The 23,477-nt window shown below is 39.0% G+C and overlaps 1 protein-coding gene and 3 non-coding genes across 4 annotated transcripts in view; all 4 read left to right on the top strand.

The window, feature by feature from the left end:
* The window catches only part of LOC120250157 (histone acetyltransferase GCN5-like), a 50,363-nt gene extending 34,735 nt beyond the window's left edge, over positions 1 to 15,628 (top strand). The window contains exon 5 of the mRNA XM_039258944.1: positions 15,542 to 15,628. Within this exon, the coding sequence (XP_039114878.1) occupies positions 15,542 to 15,628 (87 nt within the window). The remainder of the gene's footprint in view (positions 1 to 15,541) is intronic.
* Positions 2,250 to 2,355, top strand: LOC120257717. The gene has a single exon (XR_005535806.1). It is a non-coding gene; the product is annotated as a small nucleolar RNA R71 (small nucleolar RNA).
* Positions 5,262 to 5,367, top strand: LOC120257718. The gene has a single exon (XR_005535807.1). It is a non-coding gene; the product is annotated as a small nucleolar RNA R71 (small nucleolar RNA).
* LOC120257728 lies at positions 8,275 to 8,379 on the top strand. Its single transcript, XR_005535817.1, has one exon. It is a non-coding gene; the product is annotated as a small nucleolar RNA R71 (small nucleolar RNA).
* Positions 15,629 to 23,477: the final 7,849 nt, after the last annotated feature.

Here is a 23,477-nt window from a genome sequence, read left to right on the forward strand (position 1 = left end):
TAGGGATTCCAAGTGATAAATCTCTTCCTAAATATAGACCTAACCCTTTGGTCCAGGCGGAAAGTCCCTAGCCACAATTAAGCCCTAGATGCTAAAATCACTTCAACGCTTCACTCCATTGTACTAGTAACTAAGCCCCAGCGGAAGGTCATCCCTTAGCCCATTCACTCTACTATGATCGCAAAGAACTCGAGGAATTGGAGGCAGAATAAATCACACCGGAGGGCAAAGGGGATGCTTCGCTATCTTACGACTCACCCTCTCAACCCTCTCCAATCTAGCTTTGTCTAACTCTCGGGGTGTGTCGCTCACTCACAAGGGTTACCAACAAGAACTCTCAACCCTAGTGTCACTCTAAGGGAGTATTCATACAATCAATGCATTCAAGATTGGAACTCAATAAAAACATCAATTAATGAAAGCATAATAACAAGGTTCAATGAAACGAATACATCCTAGGGTTCACAATCCAAGTACCCACTAGGGGGTTTAGCTCTCCATGGAGCTAATTACAATCAATGAAATCGAATGTAAAAGCAATAAATACATAGAAAACCCCCTCGATAGTTGTGACGATGGTCTCGTGGAGAGTCTTCTACTCGTCCAAAGGTCCTTTTGTCCGGCCTAGGATACACCTCGCCGGATCGGTACTGACGAAAGCTCTCCTACTAACCTTCTTCCAAACAGAGAGAGATGTCGGAGACGTAGAACCTCTCCCAATCCCTATCCAATACCTCTCGAAACCCTAGCCGCAGCCCTCTCTCAAGTTGGGGGAAAGATGGAGAAAAGAATACTGAAATCAGAAATGAAATCGGCTTTTAAAAGTCTGGAATCGGGAATCCACACACCCCTGTGGATATTCCACACGGGCTTGTGGAATTAACACACGGGCGTGTGGAATTTTCACACGCCCTTGTGGCTTCTCTGGTAAACTCCTTCTTCGGCCGGCTATAAACAGTACCTGCTACAGTATTTGCTACAGCTCCCTGCTGCAGTAGCGGTCCGAAACACTACCGAAACTATGCTTTCCTCGAGGTAATGGCAGGCACTTGTTTACGTCGTAGATTGCTTTGCTTCTTCAATGAACGGCCGCGTTGGTGGAGATCTTATTACACATACACAAGCCAAAATACTTAGAATGTGACTGCCTTTGTGCCCCTCCAAATCATGTTGCTAGCTTGAATACAAGGAGTTTAGCATACATTCTAGCATCTTGAACCCGACTTATGCCTTCGCATTTGAACCTTCTCAAGATTTCCTCCAAATGGTGCACTACGATCTACATTGGCATCTTTCTCTAAGATTCGGCTTCACAACCCTATATGCATGAAAGTAACATAAATACACACATATTAGTGTTAAACCCTGATAAAAGTAATGCTCATCATAAGGAAAGAACACTTCGCATTCTTATCACACAAGCACTTATCATAGCTTTCAAAGGTTCACTCGGGTTGCTTTCAGTGTTACTTGGCAAACTACATAAGAGCATTTAGAGTGTGCCTAGAAAGCTGTCAAACTTGGTTCTCGAGAGACTGAATAGAAGCTTGGACATTCTTAACACTGTGCTAAATTTATCAAGTCTTTTGTCCACATTCACAAACTTCGCCTCTATGTTTATCATGAACTTACCCAAGATGTCCTTAGTGGTGTACTTCTTCTCTTGTTGTGGAGGAGCTTGATAATGACATCCTTGGGGTGGTGGAGGCCTATGTTGTGATTAGCCTTGATTCCAGGATAGGTTTGGATGGTTCCTCCACCCCGAGTTATAGGTATTACCATATTGATTTTCTGGTCCCCTTGGTCCTCTACCAACATAGTCTACTGTCTCCACTAGTGTTGAGGGGACAACAAAGATAGGGAATTGTGATGTTGCATACCCAGTACCACAAGTTTCACATGACATAACTGCCTTAGGATTCGAACTAGATCCCAACATGAATTGATCAAATCTCTGTGTCAAAGCTTCAATCTTTGTAGCTAATGTATTGTTATCCGTGACACTCTTCGTCAGTGCATTAACCTTCGCAGCTAGTGCGGTATTATCAGTCACTTCATAAATGCCCGCTGCCCTTAGTGCCTTCTGTCGTGTGCTCCAATAGCACTCATTGTTTACCATATCTTAAATGATCTTTTCAGCATCTTCAAGGTACTTGTTGCTCAAAGAACCACCTGTTGTAGCATCAAAGAGCTGGTGAGTTTGATAATTTAATCCATTACACATCATCTGCACCCTCATCCAAGAAGAGAAGCCATGGTGCGGGCACTTCCTCAGAAGGTCCTTAAACCTCTCACGGGCTTCAAAGATGTCTCAGAATCACCCTGTCTAAATGCGAAAATCTCCTGTCTCAACCTAGCTATCTTGCTTGGAGGGAAATATCATGCAAGGAACTTCTCCACCATTTCCTTCCATGTAGTGATTGATCTGGGAGCCAAGGAAGTAAGCCATCTATACGCTGCTCCTCTTAAACTGAAAGGAAATAGTCTCAATCTGATTGCATTGTCAGAAACTGAGTTGATTTTGAAGGTTGAGCAAATTTGAAGGAACCGAGATAGGTGAGCATGTGGATCCTCATCAGCTAAACCATCAAACTGCACTGAGTTTTGTACCTGACAAGTTCCCCTTGCTTATATCCCGCAAGTGCACGGGCTTGTTGAAGTAATAATCCAGGGTGAGTGGGGTCGAATCCACAGGGAGTAGGGAGTGAAAATACTTAATTTGATTCTTAGCTATATGGAAGATCAATTGTGATAGGTGTGAAAGAGCAAAAGTAAGAAGAGGGTAAGGCAATCGATAAAGATGGGGTACTCGGATAATGCTTCACCTAGGATAATCGCTTCAAGTGCAAGAAATCTCTATTATGCTTCCTAATCAATGCAATGGTGAGTCATGGAAATCCTTACATACATTGTCCCAAATCTAAGGTCAACTATGCCTAACTCTATACATATCCCAGAGGAGAAATCGAACAATCTCAACACCTCGCACTCGCATAGAGTTGCAATGAACTCTAGGGATTCCAAGTGATAAATCTCTTCCTAAATATAGACCTAACCCTTTGGTCCAGGCGGAAAGTCCCTAGCCACAATTAAGCCCTAGATGCTAAAATCACTTCAACGCTTCACTCCATTGTACTAGTAACTAAGCCCCAGCGGAAGGTCATCCCTTAGCCCATTCACTCTACTATGATCGCAAAGAACTCGAGGAATTGGAGGCAGAATAAATCACACCGGAGGGCAAAGGGGATGCTTCGCTATCTTACGACTCACCCTCTCAACCCTCTCCAATCTAGCTTTGTCTAACTCTCGGGGTGTGTCGCTCACTCACAAGGGTTACCAACAAGAACTCTCAACCCTAGTGTCACTCTAAGGGAGTATTCATACAATCAATGCATTCAAGATTGGAACTCAATAAAAACATCAATTAATGAAAGCATAATAACAAGGTTCAATGAAACGAATACATCCTAGGGTTCACAATCCAAGTACCCACTAGGGGGTTTAGCTCTCCATGGAGCTAATTACAATCAATGAAATCGAATGTAAAAGCAATAAATACATAGAAAACCCCCTCGATAGTTGTGACGATGGTCTCGTGGAGAGTCTTCTACTCGTCCAAAGGTCCTTTTGTCCGGCCTAGGATACACCTCGCCGGATCGGTACTGACGAAAGCTCTCCTACTAACCTTCTTCCAAACAGAGAGAGATGTCGGAGACGTAGAACCTCTCCCAATCCCTATCCAATACCTCTCGAAACCCTAGCCGCAGCCCTCTCTCAAGTTGGGGGAAAGATGGAGAAAAGAATACTGAAATCAGAAATGAAATCGGCTTTTAAAAGTCTGGAATCGGGAATCCACACACCCCTGTGGATATTCCACACGGGCTTGTGGAATTAACACACGGGCGTGTGGAATTTTCACACGCCCTTGTGGCTTCTCTGGTAAACTCCTTCTTCGGCCGGCTATAAACAGTACCTGCTACAGTATTTGCTACAGCTCCCTGCTGCAGTAGCGGTCCGAAACACTACCGAAACTATGCTTTCCTCGAGGTAATGGCAGGCACTTGTTTACGTCGTAGATTGCTTTGCTTCTTCAATGAACGGCCGCGTTGGTGGAGATCTTATTACACATACACAAGCCAAAATACTTAGAATGTGACTGCCTTTGTGCCCCTCCAAATCATGTTGCTAGCTTGAATACAAGGAGTTTAGCATACATTCTAGCATCTTGAACCCGACTTATGCCTTCGCATTTGAACCTTCTCAAGATTTCCTCCAAATGGTGCACTCACGATCTACATTGGCATCTTTCTCTAAGATTCGGCTTCACAACCCTATATGCATGAAAGTAACATAAATACACACATATTAGTGTTAAACCCTGATAAAAGTAATGCTCATCATAAGGAAAGAACACTTCGCATTCTTATCACACAAGCACTTATCATAGCTTTCAAAGGTTCACTCGGGTTGCTTTCAGTGTTACTTGGCAAACTACATAAGAGCATTTAGAGTGTGCCTAGAAAGCTGTCAAACTTGGTTCTCGAGAGACTGAATAGAAGCTTGGACATTCTTAACACTGTGCTAAATTTATCAAGTCTTTGTCCACATTCACAAACTTCGCCTCTATGTTTATCATGAACTTACCCAAGATGTCCTTAGTGGTGTACTTCTTCTCTTGTTGTGGAGGAGCTTGATAATGACATCCTTGGGGTGGTGGAGGCCTATGTTGTGATTAGCCTTGATTCCAGGATAGGTTTGGATGGTTCCTCCACCCCGAGTTATAGGTATTACCATATTGATTTTCTGGTCCCCTTGGTCCTCTACCAACATAGTCTACTGTCTCCACTAGTGTTGAGGGGACAACAAAGATAGGGAATTGTGATGTTGCATACCCAGTACCACAAGTTTCACATGACATAACTGCCTTAGGATTCGAACTAGATCCCAACATGAATTGATCAAATCTCTGTGTCAAAGCTTCAATCTTTGTAGCTAATGTATTGTTATCCGTGACACTCTTCGTCAGTGCATTAACCTTCGCAGCTAGTGCGGTATTATCAGTCACTTCATAAATGCCCGCTGCCCTTAGTGCCTTCTGTCGTGTGCTCCAATAGCACTCATTGTTTACCATATCTTAAATGATCTTTTCAGCATCTTCAAGGTACTTGTTGCTCAAAGAACCACCTGTTGTAGCATCAAAGAGCTGGTGAGTTTGATAATTTAATCCATTACACATCATCTGCACCCTCATCCAAGAAGAGAAGCCATGGTGCGGGCACTTCCTCAGAAGGTCCTTAAACCTCTCACGGGCTTCAAAGATGTCTCAGAATCACCCTGTCTAAATGCGAAAATCTCCTGTCTCAACCTAGCTATCTTGCTTGGAGGGAAATATCATGCAAGGAACTTCTCCACCATTTCCTTCCATGTAGTGATTGATCTGGGAGCCAAGGAAGTAAGCCATCTATACGCTGCTCCTCTTAAACTGAAAGGAAATAGTCTCAATCTGATTGCATTGTCAGAAACTGAGTTGATTTTGAAGGTTGAGCAAATTTGAAGGAACCGAGATAGGTGAGCATGTGGATCCTCATCAGCTAAACCATCAAACTGCACTGAGTTTTGTACCTGACAAGTTCCCCTTGCTTATATCCCGCAAGTGCACGGGCTTGTTGAAGTAATAATCCAGGGTGAGTGGGGTCGAATCCACAGGGAGTAGGGAGTGAAAATACTTAATTTGATTCTTAGCTATATGGAAGATCAATTGTGATAGGTGTGAAAGAGCAAAAGTAAGAAGAGGGTAAGGCAATCGATAAAGATGGGGTACTCGGATAATGCTTCACCTAGGATAATCGCTTCAAGTGCAAGAAATCTCTATTATGCTTCCTAATCAATGCAATGGTGAGTCATGGAAATCCTTACATACATTGTCCCAAATCTAAGGTCAACTATGCCTAACTCTATACATATCCCAGAGGAGAAATCGAACAATCTCAACACCTCGCACTCGCATAGAGTTGCAATGAACTCTAGGGATTCCAAGTGATAAATCTCTTCCTAAATATAGACCTAACCCTTTGGTCCAGGCGGAAAGTCCCTAGCCACAATTAAGCCCTAGATGCTAAAATCACTTCAACGCTTCACTCCATTGTACTAGTAACTAAGCCCCAGCGGAAGGTCATCCCTTAGCCCATTCACTCTACTATGATCGCAAAGAACTCGAGGAATTGGAGGCAGAATAAATCACACCGGAGGGCAAAGGGGATGCTTCGCTATCTTACGACTCACCCTCTCAACCCTCTCCAATCTAGCTTTGTCTAACTCTCGGGGTGTGTCGCTCACTCACAAGGGTTACCAACAAGAACTCTCAACCCTAGTGTCACTCTAAGGGAGTATTCATACAATCAATGCATTCAAGATTGGAACTCAATAAAAACATCAATTAATGAAAGCATAATAACAAGGTTCAATGAAACGAATACATCCTAGGGTTCACAATCCAAGTACCCACTAGGGGGTTTAGCTCTCCATGGAGCTAATTACAATCAATGAAATCGAATGTAAAAGCAATAAATACATAGAAAACCCCCTCGATAGTTGTGACGATGGTCTCGTGGAGAGTCTTCTACTCGTCCAAAGGTCCTTTTGTCCGGCCTAGGATACACCTCGCCGGATCGGTACTGACGAAAGCTCTCCTACTAACCTTCTTCCAAACAGAGAGAGATGTCGGAGACGTAGAACCTCTCCCAATCCCTATCCAATACCTCTCGAAACCCTAGCCGCAGCCCTCTCTCAAGTTGGGGGAAAGATGGAGAAAAGAATACTGAAATCAGAAATGAAATCGGCTTTTAAAAGTCTGGAATCGGGAATCCACACACCCCTGTGGATATTCCACACGGGCTTGTGGAATTAACACACGGGCGTGTGGAATTTTCACACGCCCTTGTGGCTTCTCTGGTAAACTCCTTCTTCGGCCGGCTATAAACAGTACCTGCTACAGTATTTGCTACAGCTCCCTGCTGCAGTAGCGGTCCGAAACACTACCGAAACTATGCTTTCCTCGAGGTAATAGCAGGCACTTGTTTACGTCGTAGATTGCTTTGCTTCTTCAATGAACGGCCGCGTTGGTGGAGATCTTATTACACATACACAAGCCAAAATACTTAGAATGTGACTGCCTTTGTGCCCCTCCAAATCATGTTGCTAGCTTGAATACAAGGAGTTTAGCATACATCCTAGCATCTTGAACCCGACTTATGCCTTCGCATTTGAACCTTCTCAAGATTTCCTCCAAATGGTGCACTCACGATCTACATTGGCATCTTTCTCTAAGATTCGGCTTCACAACCCTATATGCATGAAAGTAACATAAATACACACATATTAGTGTTAAACCCTGATAAAAGTAATGCTCATCATAAGGAAAGAACACTTCGCATTCTTATCACACAAGCACTTATCATAGCTTTCAAAGGTTCACTCGGGTTGCTTTCAGTGTTACTTGGCAAACTACATAAGAGCATTTAGAGTGTGCCTAGAAAGCTGTCAAACTTGGTTCTCGAGAGACTGAATAGAAGCTTGGACATTCTTAACACTGTGCTAAATTTATCAAGTCTTTTGTCCACATTCACAAACTTCGCCTCTATGTTTATCATGAACTTACCCAAGATGTCCTTAGTGGTGTACTTCTTCTCTTGTTGTGGAGGAGCTTGATAATGACATCCTTGGGGTGGTGGAGGCCTATGTTGTGATTAGCCTTGATTCCAGGATAGGTTTGGATGGTTCCTCCACCCCGAGTTATAGGTATTACCATATTGATTTTCTGGTCCCCTTGGTCCTCTACCAACATAGTCTACTGTCTCCACTAGTGTTGAGGGGACAACAAAGATAGGGAATTGTGATGTTGCATACCCAGTACCACAAGTTTCACATGACATAACTGCCTTAGGATTCGAACTAGATCCCAACATGAATTGATCAAATCTCTGTGTCAAAGCTTCAATCTTTGTAGCTAATGTATTGTTATCCGTGACACTCTTCGTCAGTGCATTAACCTTCGCAGCTAGTGCGGTATTATCAGTCACTTCATAAATGCCCGCTGCCCTTAGTGCCTTCTGTCGTGTGCTCCAATAGCACTCATTGTTTACCATATCTTAAATGATCTTTTCAGCATCTTCAAGGTACTTGTTGCTCAAAGAACCACCTGTTGTAGCATCAAAGAGCTGGTGAGTTTGATAATTTAATCCATTACACATCATCTGCACCCTCATCCAAGAAGAGAAGCCATGGTGCGGGCACTTCCTCAGAAGGTCCTTAAACCTCTCACGGGCTTCAAAGATGTCTCAGAATCACCCTGTCTAAATGCGAAATCTCCTGTCTCAACCTAGCTATCTTGCTTGGAGGGAAATATCATGCAAGGAACTTCTCCACCATTTCCTTCCATGTAGTGATTGATCTGGGAGCCAAGGAAGTAAGCCATCTATACGCTGCTCCTCTTAAACTGAAAGGAAATAGTCTCAATCTGATTGCATTGTCAGAAACTGAGTTGATTTTGAAGGTTGAGCAAATTTGAAGGAACCGAGATAGGTGAGCATGTGGATCCTCATCAGCTAAACCATCAAACTGCACTGAGTTTTGTACCTGACAAGTTCCCCTTGCTTATATCCCGCAAGTGCACGGGCTTGTTGAAGTAATAATCCCGGGTGAGTGGGGTCGAATCCACAGGGAGTAGGGAGTGAAAATACTTAATTTGATTCTTAGCTATATGGAAGATCAATTGTGATAGGTGTGAAAGAGCAAAAGTAAGAAGAGGGTAAGGCAATCGATAAAGATGGGGTACTCGGATAATGCTTCACCTAGGATAATCGCTTCAAGTGCAAGAAATCTCTATTATGCTTCCTAATCAATGCAATGGTGAGTCATGGAAATCCTTACATACATTGTCCCAAATCTAAGGTCAACTATGCCTAACTCTATACATATCCCAGAGGAGAAATCGAACAATCTCAACACCTCGCACTCGCATAGAGTTGCAATGAACTCTAGGGATTCCAAGTGATAAATCTCTTCCTAAATATAGACCTAACCCTTTGGTCCAGGCGGAAAGTCCCTAGCCACAATTAAGCCCTAGATACTAAGATCCTCTCAAGGCTTCACTCCATTGCACGCGCAACTAGGCCCCAGCGGAGGTTCATCCTTTAGACCACTAACTCTATTATGGCCGCAAAGAACTCAAGGAACGGAGGTAGAATCTATCACACCGGAGGGGAAAGGGGACGCTCCTGTACCTCTCAACTCACCCTCTCAACCCTCTCCAACCTAGCTTTGTCTAACGCTCGTGGTGTGTCACTCACTCACAAGGTTACAACCAAGAACTCTCAACCCTAGTGTCACTCTAGGGGAAATGTTCATACAATCAAGCATTCAAGGTTGGAACTCACAATAAACATCAATTTATTGAAAGCATAATAAAGAAGTTCAATGAAACGAATACATCCTAGGGTTCACAATCATCCAAGTACCCACTAGGGGTTTAGCTCTCCATGGAGCTTAATACAATCAAAGAAATCGAATGTAAAAGCAATGAATCCATAAAGAACCCCCCTCGATGGTCGTGTCGATGGTCTTGTGGAGAGTCCTCTACTCGTCGTCCAAAGATTCCTTCGTCCGGTATAGGATACGCCTCGATCGAAGCTCCCCTACCAACCTTCTTAATAATGGAATCACGATGTCAGAGCCGTAGAACTTCTTCAAAACCTTGGCCAATACCCCTCGAAACCCTAGCCGAAGTCCTCTCACAAGTTAGGGAAAAGATGGAGAAAAGAATACCAAAATCGGGGCTGAAATCGGCTTTAAATAGGGCTGGAATCGGGCGACTGCACGGGCGTGTATGATGTCACACGCCCTTATGGAATTTCCACACGGGCGTGGATAATTTCCACACGCCCGTGTGGATTCTCTGTTTCTCTGATTTCTCGGCTGGGCTGCTACAGTACTTGCTACAGAGTTTTGCTGCAGTAAATAGGTGCATTATGATCCACATTGGCCTATGTCTTCGCGTTTGAACCTTAGCAAGATCTCCTCCAAAATAGGTGCATTATGATCCACATTGGCCTATTTCCTTCATACTCGGCCTCACAACCCTACCTGCATAAAAGTAACATAAAAACACACATATTAATGTAAAAACCTGAGAAAAGTGATGCTCAACATAAGGAATGAACACTTCGCATTCATATCGCACAAGCATTTATCAGTACCATTCCAATTGTGCTTGATTTGATCTCATAATTATTTGCCGGTACATTGGGTGCTTGCACATTGCATTCCTCCCAATGAATTGTGGTTTCTCATAATCTGATAATGTCCTTCTTGGCTCGGTCATGACTGAGGGTTCACTAGATTTAACCCGAATTTCCTGTTGTCTTGAACTTTCGGCCCCTTTCCTTAATCTTTGGTGCAATGTTATTTCGATCTCATTATCGAGCTCCACTAAGGTTGCTTGACTTGCTCATTGACACACTGCTTGCATGTGTGTACTGCAAGTGCACTGGTTGTTAAAGTAATAATGTACCTAACATGTGGGTAGTCGAATACACAGGGAATAGATGTCTAGAAGCAAATAATATTTCTATTTATCTAAAGTGAAATTGATTGATGATTGTGATTCAAATGATTAATGACAATAAAATGAAAGTGAAAGAAGAGAGAACAAGCAAGAGTAATCGGAGAAAGTAACCAATGGTAAAATGGGGTACCTGGACAATGCTCACCGTAGGACTATTGTTTTAAGTGTAAGACAAGTATTATGCCTCCTAATTGATATTTAATGAGTCGTGAAAATCATAAGACACATGGTCCAAAACCTAAGGTCCACCGTGACCACCCCTCTACTACACTATGCCTCGGCGGAAAGGGATACTCTCAACACCTCGCATTGTGTGGGACTGCTTGAGGCTCTAGGGATTCCAAGTGGTGAACCCTATTCCCTAATATTGATCAAACCCTTTAGTCCAGGCGAAGGATCCCTAATCACAATTAAGCCCCAGCACTAAAGATTTCTCAACACTTCACTGTGTTACTCGCACAACTAAGCCCCAGTGGAAAAGATGTAATAGCACTTCACTCTATCATGATTACAAAGAACTCTTGAAAAATAGAGGTAGGATAAATCACTTCGGGAAGGAAAGGGGATGTTCCGCTACCTCTCGACTCACCCTCTCAACCCTCTTCAATCTTGCTAAGTTTAACCTAATGAAGTGTCACTCATTCAAGAGGTCACCTAGATGAATTCTCAACCCTTGTGTCACTCTAAGGGAAAATTAAACCAACAAACACACAAAATTGAAACTCAATTAAAACATTAATTAAAGAAGCATAATAGAAGTTAATAAAACAAAATCATCCTAGGGTTTACAAGTCGAAGTACCCACTAGGGGTTTAGCTCTCCATGGAGTAATACAAAATCAAAGATAAAATCAAAAGTGAATGCAAAAACTCCATAAGGATATCCCTCTTGTGTTCTGTATTGATGTTCTTGAGGATCCCTTCTTCTTCTCCAAAGATTCCTCCGTCGAGCCTAGGGCACACCCCGCCGAATCAAAGCCGTCGAAAGCTCCCCTAATGACTCTCATCCGAAGAAAATCAATGTCGAATGCCATAGAAACGCTCCAAAATCCCAGTAAAAACCTTTCTAAGGCATAGCCGCACTCTCTCCAAAATATAGTCAAAATATCGGCAAAACAAACTCACGAAGCAGTATTTAAAGGGTTGGAATCGCGATTTCACACGCCCCTGTGGAAATTCCACACAGGCATGTGAATTTTCAGGCTTCTCATTTTCTGCACGCTGTGAACAGTAACAGTAATTTGCTACAGTAAACTACTACAGTGCTTTCTCTATAGTACTCCCGAATTCATTTTCTTCCATTGAGGCCGCATGGTTGGGCACATCCATGTGGTAAATCATGTACCATCTTCACTTTTAAACACATTGATGAAGCTCTTGATAGTATTACGCAAGTTGGAGCATATGTGTGTGACTGCCTTTGTGCCCCTCCAATTTATATATTCACTTGCATATTTTTAGAGGTTAGCACACACCCACATGCTGTTGATCACAACATGTGCCTTGATCCTTGTTCGATACAAGAAATTCCTCAAAAGTCTCGTTCATGATCTATTTTTGCTTCCTTTTTTCCAAACTTGTCTCCACAACCCTAAATGCATAAAAGAACACAAATACACACGAATAAGCCATAAAATCTGATAAAAGTGATGCTCAATGTAAGAAAAGTATACTTAGTAATACTTATACACAAGCACTTATCACTCGTGTCATAAGATGGGTACCTTGCGAGATTATTAAAGTTAAAACTCAAAAATTGAAGAAAAACAAGAAAAGAAGATGCGAATGAAAAAAATGATGACATATATACAAGAATGGAAAGTACAAAAAAAAATGGTCAAACCAACACGCTCTAAGTTTTCCGAGTATTCCTCGTGGGTTCCCCGTCAACGGCGCCAAAAACTTGATCAGTTTGTGCAATCCCGCAAGTATACAGGTCATCAAGTAATACCTCTCGTGTGAACACGAGAGGGTTGTATTCCCAAGGGTCCGAGAATTTACTCTTACTTCCTCTTCACAATGTTGTTTAACCTACAATTCCGAATGTGGTAGAGAAAATGCAAAGAGACTAAGTAAATGCAACTAGAATGTTAACAATAAAGGCAATATACGGGGAGTAATCAGGGCAAGGAAATGGTCATGGATGAGAATCCCCTCGGGGGATACTAAAGTGTATATGATGCTAAGATTATCAAGCAAGTGGTAGTTGGACCGAGAAAACCCTAATTTAGGTCAACCCGATGGTTACGGCGATTGACCCCTAATCTGGTACAAGTATTGGATATGGAATCTCTTCCGCCCAAATCCTCCTATGATTGCAATGGGAGTAGTAGTTTTCTCAAGCTAAGGTTGAAACACAAACTAGTAACAACCTTAGAAATGGAGGGGTACAAATACCCGATGGTCACGGCATATTTATATGTATATCCCTTCCAAACTTGGTGAGTATAATACTAGGGCAATGGTTATACAACCTAGTACTACCTAAGAATTGATGCACAGAGTTCTCATGCATACCAAGGCATTAAAATACACCAAACAAGGATCACAACCAAGCCAAAATGCAATAGATAAATCAAGCATCCAAACAATACAAGTTTAGCGCCAAGGTTCACCTACATCCGGTGACCTTTGGGGTTTAGTTGTTCATAGTCACAAAACAAACAATCAAAGCGATAGAAACAACTAAACAAAGCATGAAGAACCTCTCTCAAAGGTTGGAGGCCGAATGACGCTTGGATCCCTCGGAGATGAGCTTCCAAAGATGCCACTCAAAGGGGTGGCTTCCCTTGTCTTCACCCTCCTACAAGCAATCCCTAGGGATGGATCTTGCTCAAAATCATGCTCTCCTCATCAAATCCTCCACAGAAATGCCCTCAAACACCTTCTTCTTCATCAGATTGACAATGGTGGTGATGAGCTCCAAGAAAGGGTGTCTCCTCTCTCCAAGAAATGCCCTAAAGAAGCTTTTAAAGAGTAACTTTGGGTTGGCTTGCGAGCAGCTTCACAGTCAATATACTGGCCGTGAAGATGCTAAAAAAACAGGCTAATAATTCAATAAGTTGTTACAGTAAAATTGCTATAGTACTACTGCTCTCTGAATTGCTTGCGGCCATCTTCACGGCCATGAGGTTGCCAGTAAGGATTCCCAGACTTGGAATTTTTGCCAAGCCTTTGTGCTTCAGGCTGCTACAGTGTTTCTACAATACCGCTATGGTACCGGGGCCCTAAACCACCATTTTTAGTGTCGATTTCTTCTCAAATCGCGTCGTTGAACTCACCTGGGCTTCTTTTATGCCTGTAACACGAAATTAAACCATTAAACCATAAAAAGGGCATCGGTTCTTCAATAATATACAAAAACTATGCGCACAAATATGTATAAAATACGTACATTTAGGCGTTTATCACATGTTCCAGAAAGCAAAGGAGAGAGAAAGGGTGGCCCATCTCTCTTGGTTGCTCATATTTCTCTCTCAATCTTTTGCTCACTAGAAATTAAAAAAAAAAGAGAATGGGAGAGAGGAAATTAGAGAGGAGAGATAAGGAAGAGAAAAGGGAGAGAAGTACACTTAATTTCTTGTCTTAACTATCAAATTCAGTTGTCTTCTTAACCGTTTCATTGAATTTATTTTTAGTATTATTGCAAAGTACACTGAATTTGAAGTTTCTAATAATTATTCTAACTTGTAAGAACACTAAGGCCATCATTATTCATTTGTGTTTGGGTTGTCATGTAAAACTAGTTCTAGTTGTGCATAGTCAATACTTATATGTTATGAGTTCTTGAAGTAATCATTTATTTGATTACCATATTATCTATCTCAGCCACCTATATAAGCTTGAATTTTATTGTCATTTTTATGTAATTATGTGGAAGATCTTTTATCATGGTCTCCTGTTAGGATCTTACAATGGTTTACTTTCACTGTGGTGCCCTTTTTTTGCTGCAACATTTGTCTGATATGTTCTAGGTGAAAAGTTGTACTGAAATGTGGCTTAGTCTATTTGTTTCATTTCTGAGATTCTGTGTAATTGATTTTACTTTCTTCTTCTAGCATAAAATGAATTACTTGCACTTTGGTTAGTGAGATACTCTACTGTCTACTATTCACTTCATTCACCCAACATAATCACCTTTCTCTCTCACCTTGGTTAAGCATATCCATCATACATCTTTGCTCAGCTATTTTTGACACATTGGTCTATTAATTATAGTGCCAGTGCATGCTTTAAGTACAAATTTTTACAGTAGCTTGTTATGATGGCAATATCATCTCAACATAGTTTACTGTTCTGTTAGAATGTAATTTATGAAAATGTGATGGTAAGTTAGTTACACTTTTTAACATCCATCTCTGGTTTGGTTTTGATTTTCTGGTAGTGAAGCTATTCTTCCTGGGTGCAAAATTGATAAGTTGTGTCGCAAAATTGTACTAGAGGTCTATGTCTTTCATTTTTGAGACTCTGGAATTGATTTGAGAATAAAGGACCACTTGCTTCTTCTAGTATGGAAATGAAGTAATTATAACTTGATTAGTGAGAGGCTCTCCTATATACTATTCTCTTTATTCTACAACGCAATCACCTTGGTAATGGTTTAAGTTTGTGTCCTTTCTCTCTCTCACCTTAGTTAAGCGCATCCATCATACATCTTTGCTCAGCTATTTTTTTACACATGGGTGTATTAATTATAGCACTAGTGCATGCTTTAACTATAAATTTGTATAGTGTCTTGTTATGATGGTAATATCATCTCAGCATAGTTAACTGTTCTGGTGGAAGGTAATTTATGCAAATGTTAAGTTTGTGATAGTTATTAACATCCATTCTCTGGTTTAGTTTTGATTTCATGGTAGTAAAGCTGCTCCTCCTAAGTGTGAATTTAATAAGCTTTGTCACCATATTTTGTGAATTGCAGGCGATTGATGAGAAGATTAGGGAACTTTCAAACTACCACTTTGTATACTTAGGCATCGACTTCCAAAAGGTTATGCTTCTAAATTAGATCTAATTTTTGCACATTTCTAATTTATTCTCATGTTAAAAGATGTTCAATATTAGCGTTTGTACCAATGAACCTAGTATCTTTAGGTATTATAAATGATCTGAATTTTCATCAAGCTTTAGCTCATTAAAACGTGAGAGTTCCTGAACTTCTATTGGAGACAGATTGATGACAATCTAGTTGTTTGTTGCTGAGATAATTTAGATATTAACTTGTGTTAGCTCCCAAATATGACTATGTTTTTATTTTGAGCTATCCACTCATGGATTGCCTAATAGCATTTCACAGTTAATACATCGTAAGTTGTCTTGTGAAATAGTTTGACTATGTACATTGCATAGCATAAACCATATGGATGCTATTTAGATGTGCATTACATGCGTAGATTATAAACTTGTTTCAAGTTATGTCATTCAGTTATGCAATGTTTCTTAATGTGACTAAGATTTAGCTTCACATCACCTGAGGGCTCTGTTCCTAAAATCTAACTCACTATTAACTTCATCTTACACTAGTATACAAAGAAACACAATCTGCAAATTACATGAAGAATGGTGTACCTCTTGAACATCTCGTCTCTTGTTAGTACCTCACTTTTGTTGACTATGTAAAGGAGAAATGACTTCAAGGTACATCCTCGAATGTGGTGCCATGGCAGCTCAAGAACTAGACAACAATTTTTTTGGTTTGTCAATTTTGTTTAATGTAGAAATTCAACCTGCTTGTCCTTGAGACCACAATTGTTCCAATGGTATTTTCTTTTTTCCCCTAGCATGTGGTGCTTGGCTAAAACCTTATATTCGTATTTTTATGTCATGTTCCTTTGTGAACTACATTTCATCATTTCCTCTCAACACAATTGATTATCTTTTATATGCTCACATAAAAACTTTCAAATATTAATAGAACATTAGAACAATTACAAGAAGGTTTTTAAATTCTGACTTTTTCCTTGACAGAAATTTTATCCTCTTATTCCTTGTCCTTTCCTCGATTTGTATTAGATCACCATCTCTTTATCACTCTATGCTTTCCCAATGCTCATTTTTTCCTGTGATAAAATTGAAGTTAGCATTAGGTTGTATATGTTGAGCATTTTGTGTAACCTGATGATGAAAAATACTGAAATGTAAAAATCTAGGGCAGATTTGGGTTATAATGCCCAACTTTGTATTGCTTGTATCTTCATAAATTATTAAAAACATCTATTTGTCTCTTTAAAAGCTAAACAGTTCCATGTTCTCAATAAAACTCTAAATATTTTAACTTGTGTCATGTGCTGGTCAGCTCAGGCCACGGTACACATATTTTCCTACATTTGGATTTAAATTGGCTCATATTGCCCCAGTTGTGCATTAGGATATTTTTTGTGGCACCAAGCTTGATCTAAATTGTCATACTGAAGTTAATCCAATTGACCCTTATTATTCTTCTAGTAGATCTAGACCTAGCTTGGCAAATACTTGTAGCCAACATCATCATTGTTTGCCCATAACCAATCTTTGAGATCTAAATCCAATTCCAGTTTGGTTAAGTGTTGTGTTTAAAAACTGATAGTCATAACCATGCATTCAACTGTTTGTTCTTCATTTAGCATGCATTTTCCTAGCTTTTGTAATGAGTTATTCACCCTTTGTGCACAAACTACTTCTTTTAGTCACTTTGCATGTAGGAAGTTGGAGCTGGCCAAAAACATGTCTGAATCGAGGATGTTCCAAAGGCATAAAGGACAATGACAACACTTGCTAGGTGGGCCAGCCTTTCCAGGATACACAACCCGCATGTGGTCTGTAAAAGTTCCTAGGACCCAGTTCCTAACAGGGGGTATAAAGGGCATCAAGATAGGGTTTCTGTAGGAGGTGGAGAAAGCATGCAGAATAGGCTGGCGGCTGGAGAAAGAAGAAGGAGTTCTAAAGGCTCTAAAAGGAAGCCAAAAAGGGAAGAAGTATAGCTAAAATCTGGAGATCACGCTTTGGTGGACAGAATAGGGGGATTTCCTAGCCCTGTTGTGTTGTGTTTTCACATGATTTTTACTTCTCTTATTTTCTTTCGTAATCAAGACATGGAAGTGTAAAACTTTCCTCTAGGTTTAGGATTAGCCCAAAGTAGTGATGGTTGATGTGCTTGTTTTTTGTATGGATCTTTTATGAATTAATGGTAGATTGATTTGAGTTGGCTTTGGATTTATGATGCTTAGCTTGTGAGTGTGAATGCCTTGCTTGCTCTGCTCTATCTTAGGGGTCAAGAATAACTGAAAGGTCATTCTAGACCTCGGAAATTCCTAAGTCGGTCTTGAAATACTGAAAGGTGTTTCTTGAGGGTTTGTAGTTTAATCATCAAGCTTAATAGGGTTTTGAGAGAGTTTACTTACAACAAACGTAGGGGGGTGGCTCGATCTTAATCAACTTGTTATCTCTTGAAAGAGAGTGACAAGTAACTAAGGATTATTACCCTTCAATTGATCTACCTAAATCTAGTAGAGATTCAAGCGCATCTTCGTTACTCTTTGTGGCGAGTTCCCTAACCTAGGCCTACCAAACCTGGTCTTTAGTCCACAACCCTGCATTCATGCATTTTCCATTTGTGTAGTTTATTTTGCTTGTTGTTTTTAGTCTTCCATCTATACACCTTTTAATTGCCTAGATTGCCTATTGTTGCAAGAGATTAGTAATAGTGCTTTGTCCTCATGGGATAGATAATTTATTTACTACTTAGTAAGAATCGTACACTTGCGATTGTGCAACAGTAAGTATAATATCTTGGTAACTGGATTCATATCTAACGTCATGAGCAAGTGACTATTGGAAGTGGGCATGAGTTTATTTGCACGTGCGCACTCACACATAAAAAACTCTGCAAAACTCTTGATATTCATGTGAGACGTCTGATGATGTAGTAACTTTTGAGTTTGATGAATTTGTTTATATCTACATCCATCCGGAAACAAATGGCCTTCACATCATTGGAATTTTTTTTTTGATATTTAACTGATGTATTATTTACTAATAATCTCCTTTCAATTCCTTTCATTCTATGCAGAAGGAAGCCTGAATTCCTAGAAAGTCTATCAAAGTTGAGGATATTCTTGGTTTAAGTATATGTATATATATATATATATTTATGTACATATACAAAATTATTTCTATTCATAATTCCTTAGAAAAGTGATCATTTATGAGCACCTCATTAGGTAGCACATCTTGAATCTCTTTAAGAATGGCTTAAAAGTAGATGGTGTGCATTTCTTTCACTATACAACTTGCTTAGAAATGGAAATTTGGAAAAACCTTTACTTTTTTTATTAAGAAATGGATCTCCAAGTGATAACACAGCTAATCAGACGATATATATATATATGTATGTATATTTATATGACTAAAGGAATTGAATAATCTTTACAAATTAAGCGTTAGTAAACCCTAGGGGAGATAAGGTTCAATTGCTGCTATTTCTTGTTGCAAGAATGTATTGGGGACTTAATTCAAAGCCTAAGGATAAAGCCTTGAAACCCAACACCCTTTGTCATAATCAAGCCCCAAGAAAACTAAAATTCAGATTTTAGAGGAATCTTGACCCAATGATTATAGAAAATTATGAACCAAAGGTATAGAGGAATTTTGACCCATTGTTATGAAGAACTAGAACCAAGATAATAAGATGATTTCAATACCATAAGAAAATAACTTGATAAGGTTTAAAAGTTCTCTGAAGAACTAAAAGGAAAAAAGGAACTCTCACAATTTTACTGATGATGAAGAATTTGTTTTTCTCTACAAACAAACCTATTTATAGACTAAATTAAAAAGAATATGCTTAAATAATATTCTAATCAAAATGAGAAACAAATATATAAGAAGTTAAAGAAAACAAGAAACAATATCTTAGGGTAATATACTAGGATGAGAATATTCTGGTATAATATTCTTAATAAAACAAAAAATATTTTAAATAAAAACAGCAACTTGCATTAGATGCTTGTGTGGGGTCGCATTGGGCTTTACTACAAATCAGCTTGAATCAAGTTAACCGATGCTTGTCCTTCAACTTGGCTTGATTCAAGACTTGTAGCCACCTCACTCAAACCACCGTTAAGTGCTTCTTGAGGCCTTTTCTTCCTTGCTTGCATAATTGGTCCATTGGTTAACTGAAAGGATTAAAGGCAAATTGGCTTCTAACATTCCCTCCTTTTTTTGAAAAGATTCATCCTCAGATCACCTACTGCAAAAGGAGTTAAATAAATAATTTTAAAATTGCACATCATAGTCACATTAAAGTTCTAATTTATAGGCATTGTCATTGATCCATTCAACAACTTAAAATGGGCCATCTCCTCTTTGTTGCAAACTAGATCTTCTTTGAGCTGGGAATCTCTCATTTCTCATAGGCACTCACACCCAAATTGCCTGGTTCAAAATTAGTTTCCCTTTGTTGGCTTTGGATGCATATTCCTGATTCTTCCTTTCAATGTATTATCAAACATTTTCTTGTTATTGCTTTAACATTTTCTTGTACTCTCATTTTGTTTTACCATCCAAGCTCCTTTTATGAACAAATAAAGGAACCGAATCTAATGGAGTTAGTGGATTAAACCATAAACAATCTCAAAAGGTAAATAACGAGTAGTGCTATGGACAACTCTATTAAATTCAAGTTCCGTGAACAGCAAACAATCCTCCTAATATTTCAAATTCTTTCAACGGATAGCATGCAATAAAGTAGTCAAAATCATATTTGCTATCTCAGTTTAACCATCAGTTTGAGGGTGACAAGTAGTTGAAAAGAACAATTTAGTTCGTAACTTTCCTTATAAAACATTCCAAAAGTAGCTCAGGAACTTTACATTTCTACTAAATAGAATACTTCTAGGAACAACAGGTGGTTACATTATCTCTGTAAAGAACAAATCAGCTATGTTGGTTGCATAATTAGTTTTACCAATTGCAATAAAATGTGCCATCTTAGAAAACCTATCAACAACTTAGATAGAATCCCTATTCTTTTCTTATCAAGACAAGCCCAAAACAAAGTCTATAGAAATATCAACCCAAGGTTCACTAAGTACTGCCAAAAGAGTATACAAACCATGTGGCATAACCTTAGACCTAGCTTGTCTACATGTAATGCAATTTACACATGTTCTCTAAACTTCATGACACATATGAGGCCAAAAGAAATGTTCAAGCAAAACATTTGAAGCCTTTTGAATACCAAAATGACCCATTAATCCTCCCCCATGTGCTTCGCACACTGATAACCCTTAGGCACACATAATTTACTTTCTTTAAACCAAAACCCATCATGCCTAGAGAAATTTAATAGGCAGTTTTCTCACGAGGCCTTAAGATAGATGCATAATAATCATCATACTCATATAATTCCTTAATATACTCAAAACCTATCAATTTTGCATTTAAAATAGAAATCAGGGCGTACCTTCAAGATAATGCATCCGCCATAACATTTTCTTTACATTTCTTGTACTTGATCACATAAGGAAAAACCTCAATGAACTCCGTCCACTTGGCATGATGTCGATTCAATTTTCTTTGTCCTTTCAAATTTTTCAAGAACGCACGGGTAGTGTGAATAATGAACTTTTTGCACAACAAATAATGTTGCCAAGTCTCCAAAGTTTAATAATGCATGCAACTCCTTGTCATAAATTGTATTGTTAAGAGCAACTCCATTGAGTTTCTCACTAAAGTAATCAAGTGGTTGATTTTCTTGTATCAAAATAACACCAATACCTGTTCCCGATGCATCACACTGAATGTCAAAAATTTTAGAAAAGTTGGACAAAGCTAATGAAGGAGCATAATATAACATTTCTTTAATCAAATTAAAAGCATTATCTTGTTTTATCACCCTACTTAAAACAAACAGACTTTTTTACAACTTCAGTGAGTGGTGTAGCTAGTGCACTAAATCCTTCACAAACCTCCTATAAAAGTTAGCTAAACCTAGAAAAAAATTTCACATTAGTTGTAGATTTTAGGTGTTGTCCGTTCTTGAATTGCCTTAACAATCTTCTCATTTGCCTCTATTCCTTTTGTGCTAACAATGAATTCAAGAAAAACTACTTTATTCATGTAAAAGGAATGTTTCTTTAGATTACTATATAGTTTCACTACAAGAAAAACAGGAATTTGGCACGGTAGATTTGGCACGGATTTTGGCCAAAAAACCGTGACAAACTGATTTTGGCACATATTTTGGCACGGAAACATAACCGTGTCTATAGCATGGGTGACAAATATAATTTGTCACGGAATAGTAAAACCGTGCCAAATTTTGTCACGCTTTAACTAAACCGTGCCAAATTTGTCACGGTTTTAGGCACAGTTTTTTAGTACTGTTTTTGGCATGGTTTTGTTTTGTCACGGTTTTAGGCACGATTTGTTGTCACCATTTTTGTCACGGTTGTGTTTGTCATGTTTTTTGGCACGGTTTATCTGTTACAGTATTTGGCACGGTTTGTTTTTGTCACGGTTGTTGGCACGATTTTTTTGGCACCATTTTTTGCACGGTTTAATATTGTCACGGTGTTTGGTACGGTTTGTTTAGCACCATTTTTGGCACGATTAGTTTTTGTCATGATTTTTAGCACGGTTTATTTGTCACCATTTTTGGAACGGTTTTGTTTTGTCATGATTTTTGTCACAGTTTATAGTGTGAAGTTTGTCACGGTTTTTTTGCATGAAAATTATTTTTGGCACATTTTTGTCATGATTTTTGGCACAGTTTTAAATTTAATATAGTTCTTGGCACATTTTTTGTCATGGTTTTTGGCACGGTTTTAAATTTAGTAAGGATATTGGCATGGTTTTTGTCATGAAATTTGGCACAGTTTCTTAAAAAAAATTACAAATATATTTATTTAATAATAGAACCTGTATTTAATTTCATCAAAATATATATTGCAATATTTGTAAAATAAGCAAAATTAATTGTTATTACAATCATAGCATGACTATAATAAGGTCCAATCTACATAACTCCACAAAACTCTTAACATAAACCATGTATATTATCAAAACCTTATACATCATCCTCCAAGTCTTCAAGAGAATTATCAGTAGACGGAGAAATACGAACTCTCTTTCGCATTGGAGAGTGCTCATCGGCATGTGTCTATGACTCTCCTATAGGTGCTCGAGGGGCATGTGGCGTACGAACAAAAATAGGCATGCTAGAAAGGTCAATACCTTGGCCACGAAGTGCGGCAACCAATGATGATTCAAATAACTCGCGACGAGTCGACTCAGCTTGTAACCTAGCAAGCTCTTCCTCTAATTCCTTAACTCTGTTGTGAAAATGTTCAGTTGATTCAGAAGATCCCAAGCGTGGCTTGTAAGTGGATGAAGACATCTGCCTAACAATATTACCCTTTCCTACCACTCTGTTACGACTCCCAATGGCTATCTCATCCCATAATTCATCTTGGTTAATAGAAATTTGGTTTGGTAACGTAGATATGCATGGTTTATTTCATATGTTCCCACATTAACTTCTTCAGACTAACATTATTATTATTATTATTATTATTATTATTATTATTATTATTATTATTATTATTATTATTATTAAAACAAGGCTTGGGTATGGCATAAAGTACATTATTATTATTATTATTATTATTATTATTATTATTATTATTATTATTATTAGTTGTAGTAGTAGTAGTAGTAGTACTCCTTATTCCTTATTAAATACTGTGTCAATTTAGCTATTGATGTGCAATTTTCATGCTTTATTAAAACAAGGCTTGGGTATGCCATAAAGTACATTATTATTATTATTATTATTATTATTATTATTATTATTATTACTCCTTAGTCCTTATTAAATA

The sequence above is a fragment of the Dioscorea cayenensis genome, chromosome 3, assembly GCF_009730915.1.
Source record: "Dioscorea cayenensis subsp. rotundata cultivar TDr96_F1 chromosome 3, TDr96_F1_v2_PseudoChromosome.rev07_lg8_w22 25.fasta, whole genome shotgun sequence".
Lineage (NCBI taxonomy): Eukaryota > Viridiplantae > Streptophyta > Magnoliopsida > Dioscoreales > Dioscoreaceae > Dioscorea > Dioscorea cayenensis.